The sequence below is a fragment of the Podarcis bocagei genome, assembly GCF_964188305.1.
Source record: "Podarcis bocagei genome assembly, chromosome: 1".
NCBI classification, from domain to species: domain Eukaryota; kingdom Metazoa; phylum Chordata; class Lepidosauria; order Squamata; family Lacertidae; genus Podarcis; species Podarcis bocagei.
In genome coordinates, this window is record NC_138125.1 from 100,196,789 (window position 1) to 100,220,151 (window position 23,363).

General features: G+C 43.3%; 1 protein-coding gene across 2 annotated transcripts; it reads right to left on the bottom strand.

The window, feature by feature from the left end:
• Positions 1 to 2: 2 nt before the first annotated feature.
• LCT (lactase) lies at positions 3 to 23,315 on the bottom strand. Of its 2 annotated transcripts, XM_081199447.1 has the most exons (18): positions 21,944 to 23,315; positions 20,880 to 20,956; positions 19,487 to 19,570; positions 19,247 to 19,352; positions 18,589 to 18,667; positions 16,689 to 17,397; positions 13,940 to 14,588; positions 10,477 to 12,039; positions 8,560 to 8,828; positions 7,442 to 7,732; positions 6,354 to 6,552; positions 5,875 to 6,077; positions 4,533 to 4,630; positions 3,776 to 3,910; positions 3,214 to 3,437; positions 2,373 to 2,609; positions 1,920 to 2,020; positions 3 to 165 (listed from the first exon to the last, which is right to left on the bottom strand). In XM_081199447.1, exons 1-18 carry the CDS (start codon positions 22,599 to 22,601, stop codon positions 40 to 42), a joined length of 5,808 nt encoding a protein of 1,935 aa, XP_081055573.1. In that variant the 5' UTR covers positions 22,602 to 23,315; the 3' UTR covers positions 3 to 39. The 2 variants fall into 2 exon arrangements, with proteins under 2 accessions (XP_081055573.1, XP_081055574.1); XM_081199448.1 differs by lacking the exons at positions 19,247 to 19,352; positions 20,880 to 20,956; positions 21,944 to 23,315 and having other exon boundaries at positions 19,487 to 19,504.
• Positions 23,316 to 23,363: the final 48 nt, after the last annotated feature.

Below are 23,363 nucleotides of genomic sequence, written 5' to 3' on the forward strand. Positions count from 1 at the left end.
TTAGCAACTTCCTGTTTACGAATCCTCCTCCTTCCCAGCCTACTGCAAGACCTCATCAGCAGGATCACTCAAACCCTTCAGCACCGAACACTGCAGAATCAAGCAGGTAGGACTGACAGGTGTTCTTAAATTATTGTTTTTCACTCCCTCTGGTAGATGCATGGGCTTGGGAGAAAGACAGGGTTTTCCCTTGTTTAGGCTGGGATACAGAGAAACTCCACATGAATAACTGACATGTCAGTGCCTCAAACTGGCTTCTATGGACAGGATACCATGTTGTAATCCAAATCTACTTTTTGATGGGCGATTGCAAATAGCAGTGTAGGAGTAAGCAATAAGAATACACAATGTGTTGCATGCTCCCTGGCCATCTTCGCTTGGTAGGGTTTCTTTCTGAAACAGCAGTTTGGATTTCCATGCCAGCTGCTGCCAGAAAGATAGCTTCTGAAATGCATCCAGGAGCATTTAAGATTACATTTTGTGAATGTGCCAGATTAATATCACCATGAGCCAGGAAGTGATGGCCTGGAACCGGCAGCAAACATGTCAGTGCACTATAGTCATTCATAGGTGACATTCCCTCTGTTCTTCAGCTGAATTCACTCTAGGGTGCATTTTGAAGGAAACAAAAACTACCTTTTGTACGTTGAAAGGGGTATTAATGTGAACTGAATCAAATTCTCCAGTTACTTCTCCCGGGTGGAGGGGTGCTAGAATTGAATCAGGAGCTGAATGAATGGTACCTTCTGATGTCTAGAAAACATTGCCACTGTAAGGATTTAATCTCGAACCACATTTCTTCTTTATTTAGACAAGCAGTCAGGAAACGAGTATTGGAAAAACGGGGTGAAGAATTCAAAAAAGAAGGCAAAATCTATAGACTGAGAACTCAGGATGATGGAGAAGATGATAACAATACTTGGAATGGAAATTCAACCCAACAGATGTAGTTTTTATGAGTAAACTGTGCATAGTAATCATTGATTTTTCCCTTTGATTTAGTTTAATCCTTCTGCTGCACAGGTGGGCTTGTATGAGTATGCTGCCTGCATTATGCCATATTCCTGTCATAGCACATGGAATAAGGTGTTAATTGTGTAGCTGGATACTGCAACTGTAACTACTGCCAAAAGCTCAAAGAATGTAAAAAAATCCCCATCTTCCATCAGCTTTCAGAATTTCATACTAACTAGCCCTGTTGTCATCTGAAGGCACTTTTTAATCTATATAAATCTTGGAACAAATCGGAAGCCCAGATTAAAACAAGAGAGTCTGACTAGCAGAAGCATAATACCTTGCAAATTGGATAACTTATTTTTCCCCCTTTAGTGCTTCTGCAACTACAAGACTATACTGGTAGTTTTTAATCTCAGAGCATTCAATAAAGGTTTTCAAAAAAAGAAGTCGTCTGTATGTTCCTTATTTAGAAGTTCTCTGATACCAACTTGACACTTTGCAATATGTTCAACTTGTTCATTTATTTTTAAATTGTCCCCACCCCTTATTCCCAGGGTGAACTGCACATAACAATTCAAGGAATATTGAATTGAATATTGAAAAATATTAAAGTCAACAATAGGTATTAAAATCAGTGTTTTTTTTCAGGGAGTATTCAAGGGTACATAGTACCAGCACCTCTTCTTCTTGTTTAAAAAGTATAGCACTTACTGTAACAACTTCATGCTGAGTACCGGCATCTATTTTTTCTAGAAAAAAAGCACTGATTAAAATAATTGTGTCTCTGTTCTAAACATGAGCAGGAGAAAAAACTATCGCATGATAAACTAATTAAATGCAAGCTGCAATATTTAAAAACTATTTTGGCTGGCTTTTTTGGTCCTTTTTCTATATAGATATGAAAAAAGAGCAATGCCTAGCACAGACATTAAGAGTAGGGAAAAGAGCACATAAAGGCCTACTTCTGCATTAGACAAAGTCAAGTCCAGTCCCAAAAACTGCACCTTCATGGCTGAATTGTCGATAGGCCGAGCAGTGCTGCTTGTTGGCGCCATAGTAGTACCTAGAAATGTAAGTGAAATTCACATGAATGACACTATGAGCAGGGAGTGCTGATCACCCCTCATTTAAATCTTTTTTACTTGCTTCTCCAGCCTTCTAAAATACATCAGGCCACTTGGGCAACTTTTCTGTAAAAATCTAGACTAAATCATTTAAGGACATTACACCAAAGATTTTTTTTTTACACAGCCAACTTCTATTACCATATACCACCTTACTTTCCAGAATCAGATGTCATTAACACGATATGCAAGTTTTCTATAAAAGCAAAGTTAAAAGTTTTAAACATTTAGGTTATTTTTACTGTACCACTTCATGGATTTTCCTAACTCCGCAATTAGTAATTTACCTACCTCCAGATTGTGACTCAAGGCACAAATGAGGCCCAGTGGCTGGATCTGGAAAGCCATTACACCGGATGATAGATGAATAATATTTTGAAGACTCCTTTGGAATTCTGGATAGATTTGGGTCTGTAAAGTTGGTGTAATACAACCCAAATCTTTCAGCAAAGCCCACTGCCCATTCAAAATTATCCATCAGGCTCCATACAGTGTAGCCTCGCAGATCAACACCATCAAGTACAATTCCTGTGGGGGGGGGGGAGAGTTTTAAAATGCAGCCCTATACATGCTTACACTATAATGATCAACAGGGAGTGAAAACTAAAGACCCCTTATTAACACTAGGTGCTTTACAAAGTATCCATTCCTAACAGAGATTGGCTGCACCTTAAAAATCCCAAATTCCTTTTGTATCCACAATCTGGATGATCAAAAATTCATCAATTAATGGATTTTTTTTCTCATTTCTTCATATGTACTGGCGATGACAACAATGAAATCAGACAGTGGTAACCATTTTAGAGGACGTAATCCGGAGTAAGAGTATGATCTTGTGTCAATGGGAATTAAGCAACATATTCTGTCTTGATTTTGTAGAGTAGTCTTTCACCCCTGAAGTCAATAGAAAGTGGAAGTCCTGGGGCAGCTGCAGAAGACATGGCAACTCCCACACTAGAAACCAGTCTTGCTTTCTGCCCAGCCCTATGCAGATACAGCCACAGAAGGGCCTTACCACCAACTCTGTTGCAAGGAATGCAGGGCAGGGCAGAGGATTACAGATCAATTTTAATCCATGTGTCACAAACATTTGGGGGGTGATTTGGAACCAAGCGGAGAGGAAACCACGTACCTTTTAAAGCTTCATTGATGTAGCTCCTTAAGTAGTGTATTCTCCAAGTATCATTGAAGCCCCCGTCTACACGCTCTGAAATCCCATTCTCGGTCACATAAATAGGTGGGTCATTGTATTCTTCCTTGATCCACTTCAGGAGCCTCCTGAAGCCGAAAGGGGTCACCTTCAACCAAAAGGAACCAGAGCCCAGCCAGCTGCGGTCTGTTATAGAGGCAACACCCCTGCAAAAAAGAACATGATAATAATGTGGGAAAAGGTTATTTGTATTGATCCATTAAAGTCAGCTAGACATCAATCATGAAGATTGGTCAGCAGTAACCTCTTTTGTTGGGGGCTTAAGTGTGATGCAGTGTCCAATGCACTGGGTTTAGAGAGGAAAATGGGTGCTCAGCCTTAAAACTTTCTAGTAGGTCACCAACTTGATGCCTTCCAGATGTTTTGGTATACAATTTCCATCAGCTGCAGCCAGCCCAACCAAGATTATTAGGCACAGAGTGAAAGCAGATTCCAGAAAAGTATGCATGCATTGATGCAGTATGAAGTCATGCTCACATCTTACCTATCAGCATCGTAGGATGTAAAGAGAGAAGAATAGTTTAAGTTGGATGCCAATACTGTTGTATAGTGGTTCAAACCAAAGAAGTCAAAGGTGCCTTTAATCCTCTGCTTTTCACTTTCAGTAAATTCAGGGAGTCTGCAACACACACAAAATGGGAGAGAGGCTCACATAGATGCATTTAACAAAAGGGAAAGCTTCAATTATCATCATACTTACTTTTTTAAAGAACAGGGCACTGTCCTTCAGAGCGAAAGTATTGTTTTTAAAAGCAACAGCTGGTAGCTGGAAATTTTAACATGAACAGTAATGATGACCACATGTACTTCACCTTATTCAAAGAGCAGGTACTCTAAAAGACTAGTCCCCTGCTTTGTCTCAATCACCACCCTTTCCTGCTCCCTTGCTGTACTACAGTATTACAGGCTCTGAACATACCCTGGATGGAGGAGAAGGAACTTTCAATATAGGGTGGTTCTGTTTCAAGGGGAGTTTAGTCACAACTGTGATTTAGCTGCTGATTGCCTGCGGCATTAAGCAAAGAGGGCAGTGCACACCAGGAGGAAAGCAGCAGCAGAGGAAAACCACCTTGGGGAGGGTAAATTTGTTCTTGGACACAGCCAGGGTGGCCCTTCAAAATGTGTGGTTTATTTTTATTTCAACAATTTAGATAGAATTGCTTCTAAGTGACATGAGCCAACAGTATGGACCGGCCGTGGTTGTGGTCCAGCTGCTGCAGTTAGTCCTGCCAGACACTTACCTCGATTGGCTGGCACTTCTCTCTTGTATCCTCCTTTTCATCACCTCGCTATAATCACCGTTTCTGAAGATAGGGTGAGCAAACCAACCAGCAAAGAACTACAACAGGGAAATAAAAAGGGATGCTTATTAAGCAACGCTTTGGCAACAGAAGAAGAAGAAGAGTCTGGATTTGATATCCCGCCTTTCACTCCCCTTCAGGAGTTTCAAAGCGGCTAACAATCTCCTTTCCCTTCCTCCCCCACAACAAACACTGTGAGGTGAGTGGGGCTGAGAGACTTCAGAGAAGTGTGACTAGCCCAAGGTTACCCAGCAGCTGCATGTGGAGAAGCGGGAAAGTGAACCCGGTTCCCCAGATTACGTGACTACTGGCTCTCCAGGTCTCTTGGCTCACCACACTGGCTCTCCAGGTCTCTTGGCTGAACCAATAGTTACCAGTTCGCCAGACTGACCCAAAAGTCTCATCCCTGTCTCCAAGTGTCTGTTTTTAAAGGATAGTGCAACACCCCCCCAAGGTATCCAAACAATGGCAGCTGACTGGTCAGGATGGTGGCCAACATTATGATTTGAATGTTCAGATGAAATATGGTGCCCAAGGATCAACACCTTGGGTCCTTTAGAAGGATTGACATCTTGTTTTGCTGAGTCTCTGAAGAAGAGTTAATACAAGAGCCTGCCAGAGGAGGCTAAAGGCCCCCCTAGTCCAGTACTCTGTCCCCATAGAAGCCCCAAAGGGAAACCTGTGAGCAGAACCTGAGTGCAATAGCACTCTTCCCAGCAACTGGAACACAGAGGTTTACTGCCTCTGACAGTGGAGGAGTTCCGTAAGACAAGTGTGTTAGGTCACACCTGGCCTTTGCAATACAGCGTTGCTCCAGGTGGAAAAAGGCCTGCAAGGCAGGATGTATGCATGCACAGCTTAGCTGCACGGAAGTGGAAGCGAGGTCAATCTGGGCACCATAAGCGGGAGCCCTATGTGGAGGGAGGGAGGGAGGGAGGGAGGGGGAGACACACACACACACACACACACACACACAACTCCAATCATACCAAAACTGATCATTTATGCATTGACTGGGGGCCTGGCTGGTACACATTCAGGAGCTAGACCATACGTTCTTGATAGCTTCTTCCATGTGTTTGGTACCTACAGCTACCAAATGTCTGAGCAAGGTTTTGTGTCTGCTCTTTCTCTAATTGGAAGATCACATACCCATTAGTGTAGTCCTGGCTACTGCAAATCTGGCAAAGGTGCTATACCGCAGACACTGCCCTAAGGAAGTGAAAGCAGGGTGTGTGGCTAAAATGTACAGACGTGGGTTCCTATGGAGTCATCACATTACCTGGACATATCTCCTGGCAGCGTCGAGGTCCTCCTGCTTGGCAGGGTTCTTGGGTTCAGCCCACTCTACGCTGATGGAAAGAGAAATCAATCCTCCTTGCTTTGGGCGGTATGTTTCATTGTAAAGATGCCAGACTTCTGCGTGGGCCTTGATCAAGTTGTGGCCCACTATGTAAGGGGCTCGGCCTGGTCTGGCAGAGATGCCTAAGAAGACAACATGATTGGAAGTGCGTTATTCTGCAGCACTGGACTCAGCTGAAGCAGCAATTAATGGTGCATTTTGATAGCGTTTCTCAATAGTTCTAGGCAATTTGGCTTTCAACCAGGAGACACCTTCAAGAAAAGCATCAGATTGTCTCCCACTTTCACTGGGCATCTATCACAAAGCTGTGTTCTCAAAAATAACCACACAAGTTCAGATCACCAGTGTCCTTTGGTTCTGTAGAGCATTGCTCTTGCCAATAAGAACCTACACCTTACCTGGAGCTGAGACTCCATAACCGTAACCAATGTTAGCAATGGCATAGGGTTCATTCAAGGTTATCCAGAATTTCACCTTCTCTCCAAATCTTTGGAAAAGGATCTCTGCGTAATCTTTAAATTTCTGGATTATAGTCTCATTTTCCCACCCTCCAACATCCTGAAGGGCCTGTGGGAGGTCCCAGTGGTACATAGTTACCTAGAGATGGAGACAAGACATTCACAAACACCTGCCATTTTGTCAAAATAACCAACCACCAAATTGTAGTAGGAAACAGGGGCAATGCAATGGGGGGGGGGGCAATGAAAAAGTAAAGCTAAATGTGAAGATTGTCCATTATTCAACTATTAGGCACAGTCAGCCATTTTATGCAGATCTACCACATGTAACTTCAACAACAATTCCTAGATTGCGATGGTCAGAAAGCAAACTATTTCCAGAAAACACGTGAGGATTAGCAACACCTTTTACAAGGCTATCAAGACTTTGAACGTAGCATCTTCAGTTCTCCCTTTTCCACCTTTCCCTGAACCCTCATTCAGTCAAGGAAAGCGAGAATCAAGAAAAGAGTACAATATGGGATGAATTTCAGAAGTTCTTGTGGCATGACCTGGAAGGTGTAACATAGATGGGACCTAATGGTGTCCAGAAAAAGGCTACAGTTTGGGAGTGGAAGATGAATTCCTGATAAAAGTTTATTCTACTTCCTTGTGGATACTTGGAAGAAATCCAATGCAGAAACTTAGATTTCTGGAGACACTGCAGTCTCTGCTCTCTTAAAAACCAAGGCAGATTTCATAACTGTTAAGTCCTATATAAACACCCTGAGCCCACATTATCTTCTGCACAAGTTTAAAATAGGTAGAGCTTATAAGTGACTCCTCTGATTAGAATAGGGCAGCATGCATTTGTGTCAGCCTCTATGAAATGGTCTCTGACCATTTAACACAAGCTAATTGAAGATGTCTGAGAATTGAAGATATTGCCAGGTTCTACAGTGAACACTGATAAACATAATCTAATTAAAAATCAGACTGATAACATATGTTACACCTGTTCCCCTGCGTGCAAAACTCCAATCATTTACCTGAGGCTGGATATTGGCCGCAAGGAGAGCATCCACAAGCCTTTCATAGTATTTCAGGCCAGCTTCATTTATGTACTTGGTGGTCCCATCGGGGAGAATGCGAGTCCAGGAGATGGAAAAGCGATAATGAGTCACCTGGAGGTCCTTCAGAATAGCCAAATCTGCCTCCATCTTGTGGTAGCTGTCACAAGCTACATCTCCATTTTCATCATTGCTGATTTTCAAAGGCGTATGTGCAAACTGGTCCCAAATGCTGAGACCTTTCCCATCCGCTCTCCATGCCCCTTCAATCTTTAAGGAAACAAATATTTCTCACATTTGTATCCCAGCTCAAGGCAACATACATGCCCCAGTCTCAGTTTTTATCCTCACAACAACCTTGTGGAAGTAGGTTAGGCTGAGAGCGACTAGGCAAAGGTTGCCCAGTGAGCTTCATGGCTGAGTAGGAATCTGAACCAAGGTCTCGCCAACCTTAGTCCACCATTTTAATCCAGGCTTCTGCAACACGGTGCCCTCTAGATGTTTTGGACTACAACTTCCTCAGCCACAAGCTGACTGGCCAATGGTCAGGGACGCTGGGAACTGTAGACCAAAACATCTGGAGGGCAACAGCTTTGGGGGGGAGGAGGCAGCTCTAACCACTATATCACCCTGGCTCTCACCCTAGTGATTCACCATCATCAAGGTCCCCAAGCCTGACAGCATTCAGCTTGCTTGGTTGGCATATTATTCACAAAATGAAGGTTTAGCATAGCTTCCACCAAACAAGCAACCGTCTACCAATAGATTACCTAAACCTGGAGTTTCATTCATGTGGTCTGCAGCATGACGGCAAATCTGTGGTTGAAGACTCGAACATCCATGCCATTAAATCCTTATTTGCATTTTTATGGCTTCTTGTTGCTTCTTTTATTTCTTATATATTTATATATTACAGAATTCAAATTTCAGTACAATAAAATATGACAGGTAAGGAACAAAAGAAGCAATTAAACTGCAATTAAGTATCATACAGCATCTAGCACAGTGCATTGCAATTGCCACCAGAAGTAGAAAAATCATTAAGCTGCTCTGCGATTTTTCAAGTGGTCCGGTGGGTGGGGACCAACTAACCTAACCTGATATGCTGATGATGCCACACTCCAATAAAAGTTCTCCGGAAATTCTCCGTAAAGGAATTCTTCCTCTTTTGGCAGAGGGATTCCATTTTGATGTATGATTCCAGCATAATATATCGCTGAACGTTTTGGAGTTCTTGGCCTGTTCGGATTTTCAAAATCAACCTGGTGAAGGCCGAATCTTGGCTCGTAACCATTTAACCATTCAAAACTATCCATGAAAGACCAAGCAACATAGCCACGAACATTCACACCATCCAGCTTGTAGGCTAAAAGAGAAAGAAACACTTGCTTAATAGACCATCAATGTAACGATGAGCAAGAAAGTAGAATTGTGAAAAAATACACTAATTACCCATTATATGTTCACATGCATATTAATAGCCAATCCCTGCCAATTCACAAGTCCCACTGACTTACCGTATTTTGCGCCCCATAGGACACTCCGGCCCATAGGACGCACCTAGTTTTTTTTTTGGGGGGGGGAAATAAAGAAAAAAAAATTTCTTTCCCCCCCAGGTGCGGGGCTGGAAGAACCAGGTCGGGGAACAGTGGGAAGGCACACTCTGCCTCCCTGCTGTCCCCCGAGCTTGTGGGGCTGGCGATGGGGAGAAGTGCGCTGATCCCGGGACTGCAGGCAGATCTGCGCAGCCATCGGGAGCGGGGCGGGACTTAGCGCCCCGCTCCCGATGGCCGCGCAGAGCTGTGCTGAGCCGGGGACTGCAGGCAGCTCTGCGCAACCCTCGGAGCCGGTCTCCCGAGGGTTGCGCAGAGCTTCCTGAAGCCTGGAGAGTGAGAGGGGTCGGTGCGCACCGACCCCTCTCGCTCTCCAGGCTTCAGCAAAAGCCTGCATTCGCCCCATAGGACGCACCCAGATTTCCCCTTCATTTTTGGAGGGCAAAAAGTGCGTCCTATAGGGAGAAAATTACGGCACTCCCTTTCCACAAGCATTATTTATTTATTTAAATTACATGCCACCTTTTTCTCCCAGTACAAGAGCAGGAGATAGATAGATAGATAATAAATAAAATAAATTAATTAATAAATAAAAAATGGAAGGAATTTGCATCATATTTCATTTCAGCTTACTTCATACTCATGCATTTTCAAGGATAGCAAATCCCCAAACCAGGCTTTACTAAAAACCTTGTGAATTATATACCTTTAGGAAAGATCAAAAATTATATTTATTATAACTATAATTCAAAACCATTATCAAGAAAGGAAAGAAAAAAGGCCTTCTGCATACTTTACTGACGTTTTGTACTTATTAAAACACTATTGACTGTGACACAAAGGCTGCGGTTGACCAGACTAATTTAATGCATGTAGCAGAAACAACCCTCACGTGTAGCTGTTTGGATAATCCACGGTTTGAGGCCTATAGCCAGACATTTTGTAGAGAACAGAGGAAGGCCTGAGGGGTTCAGAACAGTTTCAGAGCAATCAGAATATAAATACAAGTAGCCTAATATGTTTAAAGCTATTTAATTGGGTTCGGTGTTAAAACATGGGCGTGTAAAGTAAATTTCAGGAGGAACACAACCTTGATTGATCCAGACTCTAGCATGAAGGGCTGTAACCATGTAACCACCCACCTTCTCTTGTGCTCTGGATCAATACCCTTGATCTAGCAATATACTTTAAAAAAACCCAATCACATAACTGGTAATGGTGTGACCAGTGTGTTGTCTAATTTGGCACTCACAGAGTTCTTTTAATGATGCCTTGTGACATATAAGCCTTTTGTGCTGACTCTGCAGTTTGGGAATGACTGATCTAGAATCTAAAACTAAAACTAGTCTACACAGACCTCTAACTGATTATTTAGCTGATTACATTGAGCAAACTTCTATTTTTACCCAGTATCTTAAAACTAGACAACCTCAACCTATTGGGTTATTACAACATCTTTACCTTTCAAAACTTCATCAATGTGTGTTTTGTAATAGAAGATCCTGCTGGTGTCATCAACATCAGACTTGGCTTTTAGCCCAACCCCGTTCTCAGTAATGTAAATGGGAGGATTGCTATATTCCTCTTTGATCCAGTTTAGCAGCCTACGCAGCCCCCAGGGCACTGCCCGCATATTTTCCATTGCTGAGCTAGGCCAAGAAGGGTCAATCTCCAATACTCGTTCTTGATCATACTCGTAAGAATATGGTTTCAGCCTAGTGGTGCTGTGCTTTATAATTCCGGCAGTGTAATAATTCAGGCAGAAGACATCGGCTGTGCCCCTGATATAGTCTTTCTCTTCTTGTGTGAAACCTGGAAGCCGGGAAGATGGTAGTTTCTGTAGTTCACTCCTGTTCCCTACTTTCCACTTCATCGCATCTGGGTAATCGCCGTTTTTAAAAATTGGATGAGCAAACCACCCTCCCATGAACTGCAGGTAGCGATCAGCAGCTTCTACATCCCGAGGATCGCTTAGTGTCTTTGGCTCAACCCAATCCATGTTGAGACTCAGAGAGATCACACCTTTCTGACTCTCTCTGTATTTCTGGTCATATGTGTGGTAAACTCTTGCATGGGCCTTTAGTATTGCATGAGTAACACTGTAGGATGCATTGCCCGGATTATCTTTTACATTTGGTGGGAATAATCCCGTATCGTAGCCTAGCACAGAGATGGCAATAGGTTCGTTGAAAGTAATCCAGAACTTGACCCTGTCTCCAAATGCCTGAAAACAAAAGTCTGCAAAACTATCAAACAGTTCAACCATTACAGGGTTTTCCCAGCCACCAATGTCTTGTAGAGCTTGGGGCAGATCCCAGTGGTGGAGAGTGACCATTGGTGTGATATTCCGGGCCAGCAAACCATCAATCAGCCGGTTGTAATAATCGACACCATAGTTATTTATAGAATGGTTTCTTCCATTTGGAAAGATCCGAGGCCATGCCAGGGAGAAGCGATAGGTGTTTACCCTTAAGGCTCTCAGCAGATAAAGATCTTCATCTACTTTATTGTAGCTGTCGCAAGCTATATCTCCTGTATCATTGTTCTTAATATTCCCTGGGATGTGGGTAAAATTATCCCAGATGCTAGGTCCCTTCCCCTCTGCATCCCAACCTCCTTCAGTTTGGTAGGCAGCAGTAGAAACACCCCACAGAAAATCTTCTGGGAAGGTGCCATAAAAATACGTGTCTCTTTCCAAATCAGTCTGTTTTGAAAATTTCTCCCAAACCACCTTTGCCTTTGAAGGAACTTCAGAAGCTGGTAAACTAGGCAGCCGTGGAGGTATGGAAACATCCTTTCTGAGCGGCTGGAGAAATTTTCTTGAGACCGTGCTAGGAAATCCATTATTTTCAATAATGGTGGAGAATAAATAGGCAGATTCTTTGGGTGTCCTTTGTCTGTTTGCATCTTCAAAATTCACTTGGTGTAGGCCAAACCTTTGAGTGTAGCCTGCTGGGCCTTCAAAGCCATCAATCAATGATCGGGCAATGTATGCTTGAACATCAACTTCATCTTGCTTTATAGCTGTCAGTGAAGGAGATAGAATTTAGTTAAGATTTTTAATCATTTGTTTAAATACATAGCACAACCACAACTATCTTGCATTGCAGCAACGGCATGGATTTTCAGAGGGTAGTCCATATTCTCCCGAGTCAGTGCAAACTATTATTGCTATTCATCTGCACATTTGAATTTCCTTTTAAAGTCATTTGCATGTAAGAGACAATATACAAAATGGCATAGGGAAGTGATAATGCACTTAAGCAGTTCAAGGACTTTGGCCGGTTCAGACATGCATCTTCATCATTACTCAACTAAACAGTACTTGGCTATACAGTACCTGGAAGAATACTTCCAGATGTATAAAGTAGCAGCCAATCATTTCTATTTGGCTTTGAGCAGCAAGTGGAGCAGCAAATCTTTTCCAGATGTCTGGAATCTACGTGGCATTCTGTAGGCAGGTGTGCAGTTCTTTCCCCCAGCTCTACATTAAAAGGTAAAGGTAAAGGACCCCTGACAGTTAAGTCCAGCCGTGAACGACTCTGGGGTTGCGGCGCTCATCTCGCTTTACTGGCCAAGGGAGCCAATGTTTGTCCGCAGAAAGTTTTTCTGGGTCATGTGGCCAGCATGACTAAGCTGCTTCTGGCGAAACCAGAGCAGCGCCAGAAACGCCGTTTATCTACTTGCACTTTGATGTGCTTTCGAACTGCTAGGTGGGCAGGAGCAGGGACCAAGCAATGGGAGCTCACCCCGCCGCGGGGATTTGAACCGCCGACCTTGCGATCAGCAAGCCCAAGGCTCAGTGGTTTAGGCCACAGTGCCACCCGCATCCCAGCTCTACATTAGGATCATGTTTATATATTCCCTCCTCACTTACAGCACTGCAGATCGTGTATTCTTTCCCAGCCACCACACCCGCAATTTAATGGCGGGGGGAGAAGTGAGAGAAAGAAAAGAACCAGATATAAGACAATGCTTTCTGGAGGGGAAAGGGTTGAAGCGACAAAACTGGTTCTTTGGGGGAAAGAGATGAACCACAGAGGCTACAAGAATCTAAATAGCACATAATTGGCCAAACAATTTGCTAACAGCTGCGCGATGGGTCATCTATAACTTGGGGGAAAAAACAACAACTGGTCAGATTTTCTGAGCTCTGAAAACAAAACAAAAAAGGAAGGTAATGGGAAATGTGGGAAGAGGATGTATTGATCACTATGTCATACAGATGACAAAAGTACATGTAAATTCCACAGTAAATGTCCAAGGTTGAAGCAGCCCGACTCTTGAAAAGCCTTGTGAGTGAAGCAATGTGAAAATTCTGTCTGTGGCATGTAATCTTTGATGGTTCACTCCTATGCGTAAATTACAGCAGGATACAGGAGTGACCCAAAAGTAATGAAGATACAAGGTGTGAACTAGCGTTCTTATGTTCAGGCATTCAGGGGTTACAAACTAGGCATTCCTTGATGTCCTTTATCATGGGGTGACAAAATATACTCTGGCTGGGATGAATGCATTAATTACATCGTTTTCCACCAGGATCAACTCAAAAGAGCATCCAGACCTGTTTGGAGGTGCAGAGCAAAACAGTTCTGCATCTTCTAAGCAGGCAGGACAAAACGTGATAGCTAAGCAAGTCAGTCTCAGATGCTGTCCTTCAAGCCAACATTTAAAAAGTGATGTTTGCAGGCCATTTACACATGGTGAACATATCTACTCATTCCCATTCCTTTCCCCACTGGGATGGGGCATGATATTTACCGTATGCTGGAGATTGACAGGAATGTGATAAGATCTTGGAGGATATTGTGTTGAAAGGGAACAGGGGACTAAGTCAATAAACATGACTTTATCCTTACAGGTTTACTTTCAATTCCCCTTTGCATGCCTGTTCCCTGCCCCAATTCATAACAGCCCCTTGTACCTTTCAAAGCCTCGTTGATATAAAGCCGGTAGTAATCCACTCTCACGGTGTCGCTAACAAGATTGCCTCTGTCATCTGTCGGCGCCCCATTGTCTGCTATATAAATCGGAACCCTTGTTGTCCCAGTATATTCTTTGGACACAAACAGCAGCAGTCTCCTCAGTCCCCAAGGCACGGCGTAGAGCCATGGTGCGGCCGTCTGCGGCCAAGAAGGATCCACGTGTTGGGAAAAGTCTCCAATATCCTCATAGGTTGGAGCGCAGCTATGATTCACTGGAGCACTGATGAGCCTGGAAGTGTAGTGGGAAAGGCCGAAGAAGTCAGCCGTCCCCTTCACTTGCCGCTTCTCCTCATCGGTGAACGCGGGGAGCTTGGCGACGGGAGTTGAGCACTGCTGGTTCTTCTCCTGGATCTGGGATTTCAGGACTTCTGGGTAATCGCCGTTGATGAATATCGGGTGAGCAAACCAGCCCAACATGAAGTGCAAGTAGCGTTCTGCCGCTCTCACATCCTCGGCACTGCTTGGGGTCTTGGGTTCAGCCCAGTCTGAATTCAATACTATTCCCACCTTCCCATGCTGTTCAGGGCGGTACTTGGTATCATAAACATGCCAGGCTCGAGAATGAGCTTTGAGAATAACATGAGCCACCTTTTTTATGGGAAGGAAGGAAAAAGGATTATTCCACTGAGTATAACTCACTGGCAGAGCACATCATTTTCATGAAGTGCCAAGTTCAGCCCCCACATCTCATCCTTTGCATGATCTATATACAGTGGTACCTCAGGTTACAGACGCTTCAGGTTACAGACGCTTCAGGTTACAGACTCTGCTAACCCAGAAATAGTACCTCAGGTTAAGAACTTTGCTTCAGGATGAGAACAGAAATCGTGCGGTGGCAGCAGGAGGCCCCATTAGCTAAAGTGGTGCTTCAGGTTAAGAACAGTTTCAGGTTAAGAACGGACCTCCGGAACGAATTAAGTACTTAACCCGAGGTACCACTGTAAATGCTAGGGAAGGCCTCTGCTTGAGACTTTGGAGAACTGGTTTCAACTGCAGCAGAGAAGGGTAGCCAATATGGATTCCCTCCAGATGTTGTTGGACTCCCATTAGGCCCAGTTAGCATGGCCAAAGGTCAGGAATTGGGGGGGGGGGAGGGAGTTGTAGCCCAACAACATCTGAAGGTACAACATTGGACTACGCTTGGGCTTACTGGACCAAGTAGAAAGACAGGTTTATACGTACACACCATGGATATTTACAGCCCAGTACATTTCCTCATAACATTCAAATTATACTTGAGGGGCCAAAGCGCCAACCCCCTCCCACCTCAAGGCTTACAGAGACCAGATAATTATAGCAGCTTTTTGTCATACCTGAGCTCAAAATCAAGTTTATACCACATCATAAAGAACACTTACTACAGTTTGCAATGCAGGAAAAAGTTCCTTCAAAAGCAAGAGAACTACCTTCTCACTCATTTGCTTGCTGCTGCAACATTTCCAGACCCAAACATCTGAAAACATGGCTGTAGCATACGGTATTGTAGCATCAATAAAAGTATCTGTCCTAAACTGGTTTCAATTCCAGTCAACTAAAGACTCCATTTCTTCCCCCAACTCCTTTCTTTTGGAAGCCAAAGCGTTCCAACAACTAAATCTAAATTAGCCTATATTCCAAGTAACTGGTAACATAATATACGCTCATGTGGCAGAAACTATTCCCAGAGCAGGCTAATCCAGGTCTGTCTACAGGCTGATACATGTGCTGCAAGTATTCAGAAACTGTCCATCAGCCAGTCTCATGGCAGGACAGCCACATGATGGATAGCTGTGTGGTATTTGTAACGCAATAAAAAAATCCCTGGGATTCTTCCCTGAAGATGTCCTGACATCTACTCAATTATCTGTTTTGATGTATGGTTACGAAATCCTCACAAATCTGCCAGGAAATATCCAATGTGCCAGTTGTTCTCATTGTACCACCTGCTTATACATTCTGTTTTAGAAGTTCATTATAAGATACCCGATATTGGAAACCTTTGCCAACCCCTTTTAAACTTTTAAAACCCCTTGAAGCACAATAACCTAATAAAACTCTTTTCTTCCTCCTTATACCTAAGTGGTGCTCAAACATTGTGATACACTGCTCAACTGCACTATGCCCTCAAGTGTGGAAGGAGAGAAAAATTACTTCTGCTGATCCAAGAGATTCCTAGTCTACTTGTAGACATGGGTTTAAAGATGCTTATTTGGACAACCACTTCTGAATATATAGGATGCCAAATATACAGTGGCCCCTATCAGGAGCAAGATACAGTGGTACCTCGGGTTAAGTACTTAATTCGTTCCGGAGGTCCGTACTTAACCTGAAACTGTTCTTAACCTGAAGCACCACTTTAGTTAATGGGGCCTCCTGCTGCCGCCGCGCCGCCACCGCACGATTTCTGTTCTCATCCTGAAGCAAAGTTCTTAACCTGAAGCACTATTTCTGGGTTAGCGGAGTCTGCAACCTGAAGCGTATGTAACCTGAAGCGTATGTAACCTGAGGTACCACTGTAGTCTGACCAGACTTAAAAGACTCATCTGCCCATTGACTCCATTCATACCCTCTGGCAAAATCAGACATGGGGCCAAGTCTGGTGAGAGAAGAACTAGCCACAGACTAGGAGGCAATGGTCCACCTTTTCTATTTGTGGAGTCAACACAAGCCGTAAAATTAGGCCCAAGCTGCTGAACTTGTTGTCAGTACCTGATAGGATGCCACGGCTGGATCAATAATTCCTGGAGGATGCTGCCCAGTGCCATAGCCAGCGTAGCTAATGACCCAGGGTTCGTGGAAGGTAATCCAGAATTTAACACGATCCCCAAAAGTGGCAAAGCAGAACTCTGCATATTCTGCAAAGGCAGTGACGATGCTCTCGTTTTGCCAGCCACCAAGATCCTGCAGAGCTTGCGGCAGGTCCCAGTGGAACAAGGTCACCACGGGCTCAATATTTGAACCCAGCAAGCTGTCTATCAATTTGTTGTAGTAATCTATGCCTTGAGGGTTCAAGCTGCTCTTACTCCCATTGGCAAAAACCCTAGGCCAGGATATAGAAAATTTATAAATATTTGGGCGAAGGCCTCTAAGGAGATAAACGTCATAATCTAGCTTGTGGTAGCTATCGCATGCGACATCGGCTGTTTGATTCATGTGGGCGTGGCCCTGGTGCCCGTATTGATCCCAAATGCTCTCCCCTTTCCCACCCTCTCTCCAGGCTCCTTCCACATTGAAGGAACCTGTCGATGTGCCCCAGAGAAAACCGCGAGGGAAAAGGTCAAGCAAAAAGGAGTCTCTCTCCAGCTCAGGTTGGCTGGCAAATCTTTCCCAAACTGCTTGATAGGATGAAAGTGGAGCAATAGTAGGTATCAGGGTTTCCTTTGCCTTTGGTTGGCCGGCCAGATTTCCTGTGTACAAGCTAAAAAAAGGAAAGAGAGAATATGTCAACAATTTAGGCACCAGGCATAAACATTCCTCTTCTCCCAGGCCTCTGGCTAATTAAACAATCTATGGTCGTCCAAAATAGGGGAGGGGGTCATTGTTTTATTTGTTACTATGTTGTGTATTTTTGTGTTTACAATACAAAAACTACCCTGTGATCTTCAGAGGAAGGGCAGAACAGAAATGCAGTAAGTTAAATAAATAAATCAAACTTTTATTATCATTACATTTTTATTCAGGATGGATAAGCATTCAAATCAGGCTGAAAATAGAGATTTCAAATATCGTGGGTATCAAACTTACAGAAATTTATCCAGTTTTTTGTTTTTTTGTTTTTTAATTTGGCAAGCCTAAATCTGTATAACAATGATCATCTACATATAGATTAGCGGTGGGGAATCATAGGATTTGGGACTAATTATAAACTGTTGGACCTGTCTATGTGACCCTCAGGATTCTCCCCATTGGCCCTGCTCTCTGCACCCTCCTCAATGGCTTTCACATGGCTAGATTGTGTCCTTGAGCTGTGACAATGTCTCTTGCCTTCTTGGATAGAGAAATAGGTGGATGTGCAGGAACCTCTGGCTTTCTGTAGCTGGAACGTAGCAACGTAAGAGTCACATTGATTGCTCCACTCAGTTTTAGCTCTGTCCCCGCCCACTACCACCACTGCCATGTGGCTCCCAGAAGGTTGCGCATGACAGAATGAGGCCCTTATCTCTGAATAAAAGAAACTCTAACTATTCAGCTAAACATACAGCAAGCCAAGATTCATAAAGCCTACTAGTGTATGTTCCATATTTATATGACACAGTTGAAACCTCATTTGCTATATCCTGATTAAATATACATATACCCAGTGCTTTTTGTAGTTAAAAAAAAAAAGAGCTGGCAGGACTCATACCTTGATAAAAATGACATTGGTGCCAGCACAAAATGGCTGCCAATGTCAGCAACAACAAGAACAAAAAAGCTAACAGTATTGCATACCATAGAGTACCATCATTGGAATATACCTCTATATTAGACACTTGTATACACATGCACACACGTATGCATACAGAAACACACACAAACATATTCCTGTGTAAGGACTGCAGTCTTAATTGTGCAAGTAGCACAGCTTCATAACCAAACTAATTTAACATTAAAAATAAACATTTTGTACCAAATTGCTTGAACGGACGAGCTGTTCATGACACAATTCACATCATACCCTATTGCCCATGCTTGAACTTCAGAAATGGCTGAAAATAGAGGGGTGGGGGGAGGGGGATGAAGGAAGAGAAGAGAAGTGTATCAGCACAATGGAAAAGGGCAGACATTAGGCCAGTAACATCCTATGCTATAGTCCTTTTTCAGTGAAGCCCCACTTCCTGTAAATAGTACAAGGTCTCTCTCGTATAGTAATAGTGGGGACAGGTGGTAGTGGGGAGAGACTTGGCTCATTTCCACCAGGAGCTGTGCATTCAGTATTGTGGGCCCAATTCTGTGGCACTTTCTCACAACTGAGATCAGACAGCAGCCCCCTCCCCCCACCCAGGCGAAATTGGTGAAGGCAAATTTTTCATTTCAGCAGGCGTTTAAAGTAGCTTTTCTGATTTTACTGTTAACTTTAACCAATTCTATCCTCAGTAAATCTTTTGTAACTTTACTGCATACCACTTGGATACCATGCTATTAGGTGATATATAAAGGGTTGAAATAAATACATACATATACGGATGACAGCATAGCCTGTATTGTATTTCACTTCCACCCACACATCCAAAATACCACACAGGCAAGCCACAAGACCACAGTTCCTTCCTACAGAAGACACTTACCACTGAAAATGGAAGCCACTGTTGCAAATCGGTTTTCTTGCAAGGAGGGACACTCGTGGAACTTGAGACTAAAGAGCAAAATACCCATATTGTTCGTCCCCATATGCTATAATAGAAAAAGCAAAGTAAAATGTATGAGTTGTATCAAGGAGGACTGTCAAAACTGTGTGACATCACCTCCCGTGTCCATCTATAACAGATAGCATCCATAGAACACTTGCTACAATTGCTAAGAATTACCTGTAGCTCATCCAGGAACTTTTGGAAAGCTGCTTCCCTTTCACAGTTGTACTGAAGGTTGAGAGAGAGAAAGTCTAGAGAGTCCTGGAATCAAAACAGAGCATTGTCACAGAGAGATATAGCCTTTATAATAACTGAAGTTACACTTGAGGCAGCAGAAACATCTATTATTATTACTTTATACTTGGAACCAGAGTTCCTTTATTGACATTCTTATTTTCTAGGTGGGATTCAATTGGGCAAGAGTTTGGCTAGCAGAATGGGGCTCCTCCCTCCTCTCCCCAAGTCCCTAAAATTTGCTCAGGGGAGGGTGTTGCGAGGACACTCAGAAAAGTACACAAGAGTAGGGGGGATCATTCCATCTGACTAGCCGAAATGCTCTCCCTAACAGAATGACTGAAATAGTGCGCCATAAATTACGTAACAATTCATTCTGCCTCATTCTCAAATAAAGAATCATTAACATAACACCAATTTTCTTGGAGAGCTCTTTAACTGTTTCATGGGGTGAGGGATAAGAGAAATTCTGAATCATCTTGCATGTCATGCTTCTGGTTTCCCCCCTCACATGTAAAATACCATTTTGAAAAATAATGAAAGGTTGGTAAATCATCTTTAAGAGTGATAAATTAAAATAGTTAAAATAGATAAATTTTAACTATTATATGAAAATGAAAAATGGGTCTGTGGGTTGACATTTTCAGGGAATACCTCTGGTTGTTATGAGGTAAAAAGGTAAATAAAGGATCACTGGACGGTTAAGTCCAATCAAAGGCGACTATCTCACTTTTCAGGCTGAGGGAGCCAGCGTTTGTCCACAGACAGCTTTCTGGGCCAGCATGACTAAACCGCTGCTGGCTCAACGGAACACCGTGGTGGAGACCAGAGCGCACAGAAATGCCGCTTACCTTCCCACCACAGTGGTACCCATTTATCTGCTTGCACTGGTATGCTTTCAAACTGCTGGGTTGGCAAAAACGGGATAGAGCAATGGGAGTTCACCGTGTCGGACGGAGTCGAACCACTGACCTTCTGATTAGCAAACCCAAGAGGCTTAGTAGTTTAGGCCACAGCACCACCCACACCTCCCAATTATGAGAAAGTGACAACTATGTATCTATCTAGAAAGAGGCAACTCTGCTTTGGCAAATAACTTCAGAGAGTTGTAACTTGCCCAGGGAGCTTATGGGGAAGAACAGTTAAGATAGCTTATAAAACAAGCAAATAAACAAGCCACTGATATGCCCACCCTTCAATCATTTGTCTAACCCCCTTTTATAACCATCTAAGAGGCAATGGGTTTCACAAAAGAATTACGCATTGAAATAATTTCTTTCCTCTGGCTTTACTGGATATGCTGTTGTAAGAGTCCCAAGAAAATAAAAGGCGTTACCAGAATTGAAATCAATAAAGATCTTGCTGACGCCAGCCCAGCATCACTAACATCTAGGGAGATGGACACTTTCCCATCTGTAAATGAGAAAAAAAGTATGTTGTCAATTTTATTTTCAAAATTTCAATGCAAGGAGGGGGGAAAAGAGAGGGAATACTTTCACTAGAAGCAATCTCCAGGAATTCCTTTACAGTTTTCTCATTATATACTGTATTGGCCTGAATGTAAGCCTCACTTTCCCCCAAATTCTGACTGTGAAAAGTTGAAGTGCGGCTTAAATTTGTGACCTTACACAATGGGCTTTTAGGTTATCGCTGCTGAAACAGACATACGGTGAAACGGTATGGGCATGAGTGCCTGCAGAATTTTAAGGGAGCGGCTTATATTCAGGTATTGTCTCCCCCCCCCCTTGAATTTTAAAGGTGTGTGTGGCTTATATTTGGGCCAATACGGTTGTGACATCAACATTCATGTGCTTTACCAACTGATCTCTGCCCCAAGAAGCTTACATTCTAAGGTTGGTGGAGTATACTGCATGTAATATATTCAAGTAATGTGTGTGCATCTGAATGAACTTCTGTTTATTATCATGAGGAGGAGGAGGACAAGTTCTTTGCACTTAAGCCTTAATGGAAAAAGTGTGGGCTGAGAGGAGATTTGAATGAAGAGATCGTTCTGATTTTAGCCGTGTTCTCTCCGCGTCATTCTTAAATATTATAAGGCTCCTTGGCCCATTTGTTCAGCAGACAAGAAATAATTTTGGCAGGAGTCTTAGAAAGATGGCGCAGGACAATGGCTGGGCCCATCTAAGAGGCCTGGTGGGCAAGAAAAGAAGTCAAAGGATTTTTTCCCTAAAATGAAAGACGTCCCTCCCCTCCCAGTTATGTTGTTGGGAGTGCAAGATAGCGATCAGAACTTCCAAGGCCTGTGCAATATCACTACGTGCACAGAAGTCAGTCTTCCATTCACACTTCATTCACATGCACACCCCATACGCATAGTGCATGTTACATTATCCAGAGGAGGCACATCCCATGTTCCCTCCTCCCCACCATTTTCTTTACCTTCTGCTGCGTATTTTTCATGGTAGATTTCGTAAGCTTTCTCATGTGCTGAAGCTAGCACCTGCAAATGGAGGGCCAGCGGACCTCCGTGAGGCAAGCGCTCCACATCCTCAGGCAGGCTGCCAAAAGTGAGCCAGGTGTCCACCAAGTCACCAAAAGACGCAAAGGAAAATTCTGCATATTCCACGAAAAGGTCGGTGAAAGTCACAGATTTGCTCAAAACAAGCCGGGTCTCCAAAGACTTCGGCAAACGTTTCTGATGTAGAATTAAAACCGGTTCGATGTCAGCTGCTTTGAGAGTTCTCAGAAGTTGTCTGTAGCATTCAACGTTCGTCCGGTTGGGGTTTCGGGCATTTGCCTCTGGAAGGATGCGAGTCCAAGGCAAGAAGACTTTAAAATGGGTCACACCACTTGCACGGAGCTCAGCGAAGTACGGCGGCAGAGAAGGTAAGGAAGGCCCATCGCAAAGATAGTTTGACTGTCCCGTTGCAGAATTGAGAGGTTCTCTTAGAAGTCCACTTTGGAAGTTTAAATTACTTACTAAGTCATCGCTAAGAGGGCCGGCGACTAAAATAAATTTCTGAGTAAGATCCCAGCCTACTCCAAAGCAAGGCAAAGGAAACAAAAAAACCAAACACACCTTGTACACCAGTGCCATATCTGCTAATGCAATGGTGGAAGAACTTGTGCCACTCTTATACTACATCAGAGATAATAAAATTAACAACTTGTGCAATCACGAAGATGCAAAGTTCCCTAACCTCAACGTACGCAAAGATAAGACAATCAAAGGTTTAAGTCCCACTGAAGGTGCTATTATTAATGAATCATATGCAGAGTATTGGAGAAATGAAGTTGCTGGGCTTAACAATACAGGCCTGAATGCAGATATTGGAAAAGTCCATTTAGATAACCAGAAGATACTAAAATGCAGGGCTCCCAAATCTAAGCTGCTAACACAACTGCAGAGAATTGGAAGGAAAATAGTTAACGTTCCCCTCGATAAAAAAAACTTGTTTTCTACCCAAAGTTTACTCCAAGATCAGAATAAGAAAATAATAGTAAAAAACAGGATGCAGAAACTCTTAAACACAGAATAGACAGCATGTCAACTATGATTATTGTGTGGGCTTGTCTTCCATTTTAAAATAAAAACAGGAACAGGCACTGGTGGGGCGGGGGGGGGGGAGACAACAAGTGACCATTCCTCCTGTGCCTTTTTCTCACCCCAAGTTACTGCCACCCAGATACTTTGGGAGCAAATAGCTGGGGGTGAGGATTGTGGTCAGGAAAACAACGTGTGTGGGAAGTCAGTCCTGCCCTTGCATGCCATGGCCTGCATTCCCATCCCTGTATTGATAAAACCAAGTGCAGGACTCACGTGCTAAATGTATCAACAACTCATGGTCTTAATGTGCTT

What these genes read in the sequence shown, in the direction of transcription:
- LCT (XM_081199447.1), bottom strand. Translation starts at nt 22,601, where the DNA reads ATGGCACTGGTGTACAAGGTGTGTTTGGTTTTTTTGTTTCCTTTGCCT. An exon ending in TGAAAAATACGCAGCAGAAG is followed by an intron (nt 20,957 to 21,943) that starts GTAAAGAAAATG and finishes TCTCATTTACAG; the next exon opens with ATGGGAAAGTGTCCATCTCC. An exon ending in CAGCCGTGGCATCCTATCAG is followed by an intron (nt 14,589 to 16,688) that starts GTACTGACAACA and finishes CCCATAAAAAAG; the next exon opens with GTGGCTCATGTTATTCTCAA.